This window comes from Larus michahellis, chromosome 2 (assembly GCF_964199755.1).
Source record: "Larus michahellis chromosome 2, bLarMic1.1, whole genome shotgun sequence".
Classification (NCBI taxonomy): domain Eukaryota; kingdom Metazoa; phylum Chordata; class Aves; order Charadriiformes; family Laridae; genus Larus; species Larus michahellis.
Window position 1 is genome coordinate 74,405,312 of NC_133897.1, and position 10,145 is coordinate 74,415,456.

At 45.9% G+C, this 10,145-nt stretch overlaps 1 protein-coding gene across 2 annotated transcripts in view; it reads left to right on the top strand.

The window, feature by feature from the left end:
- The window catches only part of ADTRP (androgen dependent TFPI regulating protein), a 36,443-nt gene extending 29,980 nt beyond the window's left edge, over window positions 1-6,463 (top strand). For both annotated transcript variants that reach the window (XM_074575950.1, XM_074575951.1), the window contains one exon: window positions 4,052-6,463. In XM_074575950.1, coding sequence (XP_074432051.1) covers window positions 4,052-4,095 — 44 coding nt within the window. In that variant the 3' untranslated portion in view covers window positions 4,096-6,463. The remainder of the gene's footprint in view (window positions 1-4,051) is intronic.
- The last annotated feature ends 3,682 nt before the right edge of the window (window positions 6,464-10,145 follow it).

Below are 10,145 nucleotides of genomic sequence, written 5' to 3' on the forward strand. Positions count from 1 at the left end.
GCCTCTCCCTCCCCTTGCACAGTTGGATTGGTGGTAACTAAGGCAACCCAGCTGCACAGCCTGAGAGGCACAGAAAATAGTACCAGTAATGACTCTTTTTTTTTTTTTTTTTTTTGTTTTAAATCCCAGAGTTTCTAGAGTACTAGACAATGTTGAGCAATACAGAAACTCCAAAGAGGATAACTAGAAACAATGGGCTGATTCTTTTACTGCCATAAATTTACCTCAGCCAAGAATTTGGCTGCAGGGTCCGAGTACCAAAGATGAACCGTGTGATAACTTCTCCCATTCCCCACGGGCAGAAAACATCACACAGGCAACTGATCTCATGTTACTTTGACCAGTCAAACTACAACCCTCAAAAATTAAGCAGGGCAGTTTTCCCTCAGGTTTTGCTCCTGGTGAGACAACCAGATCCGCAGGAGAAATTCAGATCAAAGTTCTCCACATCAGACAGAGGAACATTTCAGGTGAGGTCTCTTCTCTGGCACCAGCATTTGCAGATGGAGCATATTCATTTGTCTTCCATCTAACACACCTGAAAGAAAAAAAAAAAAAACCAAACCAAACCCAAATTCAAATAGTCATCAACTGCTGCATTTCAATACTTTGAAATGCAGGTGGATAGGAGCTACAGCTAGCAACAGCTACTCCCTCCACCAGTGATTTAAGTGCCTGCTGAGGGAGACTGGACAAACCACTTGTGAGATTTTACAGCCACAAGGCCTCTGCCAAGTCCAGAGAAATGCTCTGCTCCAGGTGGTGGAACCATCCTTTGGGAGAGAAACAGGGCAGAAAGGGAGTCTGGCTGTTGGAGCGGGCAGCAGCTCAAGCAGACCCCTGCCTGGATGCTCTCTGTCCTCCAGAAGGGAAAGCTTTGGCCAGCAGCTGGCTGAGGAACACTGGGCAGGGGGCAAAGCCAGAACTAAAGATACTCTAAAGCAAGGGATAAGACAGTACAACAACAATAATAGCCGTTGCTCTCAGGAAAAAGAGGAAACTTAACGGTGGAATGATTTCCTTGTGCCCAGGGCATAGACGGATGTGCTCCTCCAGATCTTCTGGGAACTCTTGAATATCTTACAAAGACATTTCTGAAACAGATTCACCGAGGGCTATGCTAAAGTTAGATGGTGATCTTCTCTTTGACATATTTTTCCTCTTCTTTTTGGAGTACTTGCGCATTAAACGCATTTTCCAGAAATGTATAACACGTTAGGAACTGATTGTTTTCCCTAGGTTTTACTTTTGCATTTACACGCTTGTGAAACCAAGCTTCCCTAAAACCCTGTAGTCAGCTATTGGGAAACCCAGCTTATGTGACAGCGCATGAATCTGTGCAATACAAAGCAATACTATAATATGATTGAATTCCTGATGCTCTCATTCTTCCGAGCAGCTGTTGAGATTGCAGAAGCCCGAGTGGGAAATAAAGGGATGCAAAGAACAACTGTGTAGGATACGAAGTCATTCTGCCATTGTACTGGCACAGACTTGTGAACAGCAGTTTTAGCATAAACGTTAAAATGCTCACGTTCTGCAGGGAGTTATCATTCGAGACACAGGTTCCACCCTTCGTTATTACAGTGTCCAGAAGGGATTTTTAAACTGAGTCTCCTCTCCAGAAGATATTTTCATTTGTTTTATCATGCCTTTAAAAACAAAGAATAAATGTCCAGGGTATATCTATTTCCTTCAGTGAACGATATTTATATCCACAATTTCACTATATTGCCGGTGACAAACGGAACTCAAATTTTAGAAGATCTACAGCAAACTAAATAGGAATATTTACTTTTGTCTCATCCATTCATCCTAGTTATGCCACAAACCTGTGACAGCATATTTATATCCTTCGTATTTGTCACTCCCCCGAGCTGCAGTTTAACCCTCGGGTGGAGAAGCCCAGCTATTTAAAGGAAACCTGCACCATCTGTCACACACCCTACTCTTGCTGACAAGTTTATCTGATGATCCACTGGAGGGAGACCCGATCGGAAGCTCTGGCAACCCAGGGCTTAGGATTTCATCACTGGAGGCCAGACACTAACAGGTGCTTGTTAATATGCTGTCCCTGGCCTAATAGGCTAGTCTGTTATTTTGGTGGTGGTTTGTTTTTTTTTCTCCCTCATCTTTAAAATATCTATTTGGTCAGTACAAAATAATTACGGGATCATTTGGGAAGGGAGAAATGCCAGGATTTTGTTCCATATCAGGTCAATTGCCAAATGCTGTGCAGACTGGAGATAAATATAATACAGCAATTTAGTGTTTCAGAGCCTCTGAGGTCTACGGACAAGGAAAGCACCTTTAAAAGAGGGTTTCCTGTGAGTAAATAATCATCAACAAGGAAGAAGGGCGGCTGAAACTGTGCTTTAGATAAGGGTACCCAAATGTATTTGGTTGTTGCCACACTTGGTGCCCCAAGTCCGGTCTCCAGCTAGTGCTTCAGAAAGCTGTGGGTCTTTGGCAGGTCCTCTGCCATCCTGGCTAGACACATGAGGATGCTCCAGATATCTCAGCTGCAGGATTAATCATCTGCTGCCATTTTCAGATGAGCTTTATTTTAAAGCTTTTCACACATTCTTGCACCTAGCTAGGCTTGTTTGGTGGCAGATACTTTTTCCCCAATAGCAAAGCATTGTTGTTTTCAAGGGATGTGGCCCATGGTAGATTTCATAGAGTCGTAGAATTGTCTAGGTTGGAAAAGACCTTTAAGATCATTGAGTACAACCATTAATCTAACACTGCCAAGCCCACCAATAAACCATGTCTCTAAGCACTGCACCTACATGTCTTTTAAATACCTCCAGGGATGGTGACTCAATGACTCAACTGCTTCCCTGCGCAGCCTGTTCCAATGCTTGACAACCCTTTCGATTAAGAAGTTTTTCCTAATATCCAGCCTAAACCTCCCCTTGCACAATTTGAGGCTGTTTCCTCTCATCCTATCAGCTGTTACTTGGGGAAAGAGACCAACATCCACCTCACTACAACCTCCTTTCCGGCAGTTGTAGAGCATGATATGACCATTCTGTGATAATGTCTCGCCTCAGCCTCCTTTTCTCCAGGCTGAACAACCCTAGTTCCCTCAGCTGCTCCTCATAGGACTTGTTCTCCAGACCCCTCACCAGCTTTGTTGCCCCTCTTTGGACGTGCTCTAGCACCTCAATGGCTTTCTTGTAGGCCCAAAACCGAACACAGTGTTCAAGGTGTGGCCTCAGCAGTGCCAAACACAGAGGGACAATCACTTCCCTAGTCCTACTGGCCACACTATTTCTGATACAAACCAGGATGCTGTTGGGTGCCTTGGCCACCTGGGCACTGATGGCTCTTATTCAGCTGGCTGTCGAGCAACACCCCCAGGTCCTTTTCTGCTGGGCAGCTTTCCAGCCACTCTTCCCCAATCCTGTAGCGCTGCATGGGGTTGTTGTGACCCAAGTGCAGGACCCGGCACTTGGCCTTGTTGAACCTCATACCATTGGTCTCGGACCATCAATCCAGCCTTTCCAGATCCCTCTGTAGAGCCTTCCTACCCTCAAGAAGATCAACACTCCCACCCAACTTGGTGTCCTCTGCAAACTTACTGAGGGTGCACTCAATCCCCTCGTCCAGATCCTTGATAAAAACATTAAACAGAACTGGCCTCAATACTGAGCCCTGGGGAACACCACTTGTGACTGGCCGCCAACTGGATTTAACTTCATTCACCACCACTCTTTGGGCCCAGCCATCCAGCCAGTTTTTTATCCAACAAGGAATATGCCTGTCCAGGCCATGAGCAGCCAAAATCGTTCCTCAGTAGTGGAGTAATCCCTTGCTTGCTAGGGACATCCCAAGGCTCATTTGACTTCTGCAGCACTTCGGAAGTAGCAGTGGGTCCAAGCTGTGCTCTCATGGCTTACTCCCACTCCCAGATGGGTTCGGTTCCCCAGGGATGCTGGGAGGCCAAGGCCAGGTTCACATCCTGCTCCCAACAGCATGCTTGATCTATGAGCAGACTTCTCTCTGTTTTTTTTCCAATAATATCTTCTCCTCTGCCTCCAAACAGGAGATTCGATAGCAATACTGGACTACAGGCGGAAAGGCAAGTGAATCCTCCTCTTCAAGCCAAACGATCTCTCCATGAATGCTGAAGCCATGAAGTAGAGGAAAATAAATGCAGCTGTGATAAATCCTTTCTCCAATGCATTGCAGCTTCTGGTGAAGCCATTATGTCATCAGACATATGGAAAACTGGTGGAAAATATGAAATGTTTGCCTCTTACATGATAACTCTGCAACTGCTATGAACAAGAAAATTGTGTTCATCTGTTTACACAGATTTCTCATCTCTTGCACAATGTACGTGAGGATGTGTCCATGGTTAAAACTCGTCACTGGTAAACGAACTCCCTCATGAGCTTGGCACCACTCTGTAAAAGACCTGTGAACGCAAGCCAGCTCTTGTTTGGATCGCCCTTCATCAAGTCTGGAAAAAATTAAGAGGAGGGATAATTTTAACAGTGCTGTGACTTCCAAGCTAGCTAGATAACAAATTGGGCTAACAAGGACTGTAATTAGGAATGTCTGCTCAGAAAGTTCACCATGAAGCCAAGTTCTTCTAACGAGAAACATTCTGGAATATTAATATGCATAATATCTCCCCTCCATTTCAACAGGAAATCTGAACACAACACTTACTTTCTTCCTTTTTCTTGGTTTCAGTTAATCTTGCAGCAAAAGTAACCTAATTATACTGACTGTATGATTGCTTTGACAGAAAGCATGTTAATTTAAAGCACTGTTTAACATAAAGCTGCCTGCCATATAATTACACTCCATTCACATGTTTACTAATCTTGCTCAATATAGCTGATTTCTGTTATTAGCCTCAACATCTTGTTAACATCTAAAACACTGCAAACTCCAATAAACAGGCAAAACCGACAGCAGAGTAAGTGTTCCTTAATGGTCAACATGAAAAAAGAAAGATCTCTGTTACTAGCCTTGCATTTAAATGAGGATTTGAAACTAGTTGCAGGACTTAAATGTCTAACTTGTTCTTCATTGCCAAAACCCCTAGCTCAGAGCTACTGGGTGCGCAGTTCGCCGGGGTGTTATTTTCATCTTTCGAATGCTGCTGGAGCTTAGTAAAAACGAAAAACATTGTAAGCCGCCTGTGAGCAATAAAAAAAAAAAAAATAAATTATGTGTATACATAAGATTGTTCTTCTCACATGTTAAGCACCTGATAAAATTCTAGTCTGGGAAGTTAACGTACTAGGGCTAGACTGTAAACTAAGTTAACTCAATGAAAAATGTGCATGCATTCAATAATTCCCGGCTTATCTAGATAACTCATTCCAGCTAACTTTGCAAGGGGAATGTAAGCAATTACATATACACACCCCTCCCTCCTTTTCTGTTGAAGCTAAAGCAGAGACAGACAGAAGAAAAACCATGAGGGGAATCAGGGAAGAGGAGAAAGTTCAGGAGACTCCCTGTACAGGTTAGTTGGGTATTTTTTTTCTCTTTTTTTTTTTTTTTTTTTCCTTCTTTGTACCGATAGTCCAGTGCAAACAGTTTAAGTGTCAGAAACTCAAAACACAGCCTGGGCCCTGACACAGAGGGAGCAGTTCTTCCCATGTCCAACCAGAGGAGCTGAACGGCAGATCTCATCCTCAGTTCCTGCTTGCACCGGGATGACCTTTGGGATCTGGTGTGGTGCCTGCGCTGCTGGACTACAGGGGTTCGAGGAGCATCGCGGGGTGGTGGCGGAGGTTGTTTCTTTCTTTGAAAAGGGCTGAGAAGAGGCACTGCTCTCTGCTGCATCCTGCACGGAGAGGCTGGATGCCAGTCACACGCTTTGGGAAAGCAATCAGGAATGCCTGTCCCCAAAGCAGAACTGCTGGGATCTCGGGTTTGCTTTGCTCCTTTCTCTGACGCACACGAAGCCCAGAAAGGAAGAAGGTTTGTGAATCCTTGTTCACAAACCGACATTTTCCCTGTGATTTCAACAAGGCATTCCTGAGGTACTCTGAATAAGGATCTGGCCTTTACCATATTTACACTCGATTTCTCTTTCCAGTCTGTTTCTCTCTCTCATTTTATTTTGAGTAAGTATGCAAAGTCAGTCAGAACTGTTTATTTATAGCTGTAGATTTTCATGGCCGTATAAATTAGATGTTATTACTGAATGAGATGCCCGCCCACTCACCCAGTGCAGCTGTACAGGAATCCTTTCATGCTGCTCCACGGTACACACTCTCAATCGGGAGGAAAATGACATGCTCCCAGTCAGACGAAGGGACCACTGCTTAAACCCTCGGGCGAAAAAACAGCAATTAATTTTTTTTTTCCACTGTACAATGTGCAGTATGACAACTACAATTACCTAATACTATTTAGGCCTGCCACTTCTGTTCGGCAGAGAGAGAAAACGAAGGTTTAAATTCACCAGAGCAAAAACCCCCAAACTAGACCTTACCCCTGCACTTTCTTTTTACAAGATTAAGCGATTTTTCTTTGGAGGGAATGAGGGGACAGGGACAGCGAGGGGAAGCAAAACTGGTTGTTATTTGATACGGAGCACCATCAGAAAATAAAGACCTATCCCATACACACACACAGAGCTATTTCCAGCAGAAACAGCTGGAAAGCAATATCCACCACAATTAGGAGCTTTCATCTTAGCTCATACCTTTGTAACAGTTTACTCTCCCAAAAAACACAGGCAAGTGCTAATTTATTCCCTCCCCAATTTCCCACACAAATTTCTTGGTTTGAGTCTCTGCCAGAGCTTCAGGGTCACAATCTGACCTCAATAACATAACTTAGGATTGTTCCGAGCCTTCAGTGGAACTACTGAAGATTTGCTTTGATGGATATGGGGCCGGGATCTGGCATGCAGAAAATATGCATTTACATTCTACCAAAGTCTCTAAATAGTTGCCCAGGGAGGCTGAAATTCAATTTGAGACCTTGTGTTCACTTGGCAGAGCACATAATTAAATATTTTGTGCCACAAAATTAACCAGAGAGTCTCAGGGGTATTGGTAAGAGGAGGCTTAGAATCAACCATGAGAGCCAAACTAAGACCCATTTCCCAGGCAAGTTATTCAGTAAATATTCGGAAAAAATTATCGCATTCCTATATGGGTTCATAATAATTTTTGTTATTGTTCGACTTTACCAGTTATCTGGTTACCTCAAAGGAAGAGGGTATTGGCTGTGCGGATTCATATGAATAACCCCAATAACAAGTTCTGCTCTTGACCTAAGGCTGCTGCTTACAGCTAAGAACTGTCTGTGACTGAATTAACTATTTGGAAAAAACAGCAGATAAATCTAGATACAATTACAACAGGATAGACCTCGTGACCAGTGCCTGAAAGCTCTTGAAGTGATTTTTTTGTCTTTTTAAAGTTTAAGTCTCTAAAGGCCTTACCCTACAAGGAATTCAATACTTCCAAAAACCAAGCCAAAATACCCAAGATGTTTAATGTCAACACGCTTCAGTTTAATTTCTACACATTCATGTTTGAAGATGTGTTTGAGTAAAACCTCTAGAATATGGCCCAATAATAGTTCCAAACCATAAAATTTAATTGCAATACTTGATATTTCAATGTCATCTTTTATCAAAGACACTCAAAGCATTCAGCAAACATTCAAGCTCCTTTTGCTTTGATAAGGTAGTTTTCCCCCATTAACCAGAGCGCAGCACATACATAAGAAAATAACGCCTTTTTCTACACCCGAGACAAACAGAACTACCTCCTCTGAGTACGTGGGATGATTTGGTTTTGCTGTCAGTAAGGACTATGTTCCTCAAGGAGAAAAGACAGAAACCTACATACACCAGCACGTACCTGCTTTTCATTCTGAGATGTTCATTCAGGTTTGTGGCAAGGAACAACCTAGGGACAATGTCATTGCCAGCTGGCAGGTGAAAGGCACGTTTGTCACTTAGTAGACTGAGATTTCGCCTGCTACAACACACCGCCACTTCTGCCCGTGTTTGAAAACACCATTTTTTCTGGGATCAAAAGCTCTGACAGCAGCATCCCCTGGCTCTGACAGAGCAGCCCAGCATAGGCAGACAAGGAAAGGGCCCATCTGCGAGGAGTTCAGGCCCCGGGTTACAAACCCTGCGCTGCAGAGAGAGGGGACCGTCCCCAGGCATGTGTCCTACCAGCTCAGAGGTGACCGTTCCCCACCGCAGGGACAACTGAGGGGGCAGCACTCCTCCCTGCCCCGCCGGTGGAGCTCTTGCCCACAGGGTTCCAAGGCCTCAGGCTGTTCATCTCCAGGCCCACAAGCCTCCTTTCCCTGCCTCAGGCCAGCGGTGGGAATTCCCACAATCACAGAATGTGTTGGGTCGGAAGGGACCTTTAAAGGTCATCTAGTCCAACCCCCCTGCAGTCAGCAGGGACATCTTCAACTAGATCAGGTGGCTCAGAGCCTCATCAAGCCTGGCCTTGAATGTCCCCAGGGATGGGGCCTCCACCACCTCTCTGGGCAACCTGTGCCAGTGTCTCACCACCCTCATGGTGACGGGAAAAGCCTCGGCTCCCGCCTCGGGGCTCGCCCAGGCCGCCGTGAGGCGACAGCCACGTGCACCGCGGCACGGCCGCAGCAGGGCTCAGCCTGCCCAAGCGGGCAACGAGGAGCCCGTAGGCGAGAAGCGGAGCTCCACGCTTAAGCATTTGCTTCCATCGGGCTTTCCCAGACGCTGACGGAGAGGGGGACAAATCTGACAGCGCGTCTTTGAAAGAGAAAAAAACCACCACGCGTTAAAGCGGGGTTACCGCTGCCACCGGCCTCCCGCGCCCTAGGAAAAAAAAAAAAAAACAAAACCCAAAAAACTACCAAAATTCAGCTCCCATCGAAGGCTCTGACATTGTGGTTATTTTAACTCGCTGCGTTTCCAGCGGGGCGGGGGGGGGGGGGGGGAGGGAGACGGAGGGAGGGGCGGGGCAGGGGGCGGGGCCTGGGGAGGGCGGGGCGGCCCCGCCGCTCACGAGGCGCCACAGCGCCCCCTGGTGGCGAGCGCCGGCGCCGCCGCCACCTGCCTGGGGGCGGACGCTCCAAGCCAAACACCCGGGGCTGCTCGCCCGCCCCTGAACGCTAATGGGGCCGTCGTTCCGTGCCCCCCCGCCCCCCCCCTCCCCTCCTGCTTTGCTGGGGGTCGTTGCGGCGTTAATACGCAGTTGGGGACAAGCTGCGTTTGTTTATTACGTTATTAACATGTTTATTTCAGCATTAATTACGACGCTGAGGGATGCTGCAACTGGGGGGCGTCTCCAGCATTACGAGCGGTGTTAATTAACGTGTCTCCCTTCTACAGCACCCCACCTGAAGTTTGCCACAGGTGCAGCACTTAGGCATTTCACTCCTCAGGCACAGCTGGAGGTTTTCGGGCACAGGCATTATTTCACTCGCACGTGGGGGGAGCCCAAACCAGCCCGAAAGAAAAGCCAGGCTCTCTCCCCACCACCGCTGCGTCAGGTCACAACCAACCCAGGCTGTGCCGCGAAGTCAAAAATCACAGGGAAGAATAAATAGAAAGTTGGTCATGTAACATGTAACAACCATGTGCAAGAGGAAAGAAACACAAAGTTAACAGAACACATTATTTTTATCCATAGTCTCAGATTTGGGGATTGCTTTGCCTTTTTTTTTTTTTTTTTTTTAATCTCTTTTAAAACAGCTGTTGCCAAATAGTTTTGACCTTGAATCACACATACCTTAAAATGGCTCACAACCCTTTGAGGAACAGCCTCCAGGCTCCAAACCATTACATCGCTAAAGCAGCCTCCTTGTTGCTAGCTGCCAAACAATAGCCATTGTTCCTGGAGCATCTAGCCAAAAATAATACGATATGCAACCGCCTTCCCACTGTTGCCTTTGCGAAAGTACTTATGAGTTCCAGAGATGACTTTATGGATGGCGTACAGCACAAATAAACCAAAGAGGAGCAGAACAACTTGAAAAGCATGTAGGAACATTGGAAGTGGGTGGAGTAGGAGTAAGAAAGCGGTAGGGGATGGAAGAGGAGAAAAACATTATGAGGAAGAGTTTATATTAGAAGGCAGTGAAGTGTTTAAGTTAAGCAGCTGGTTTTGTGTTGTTGCGTAGGTGAAAACAACACACAAATATTT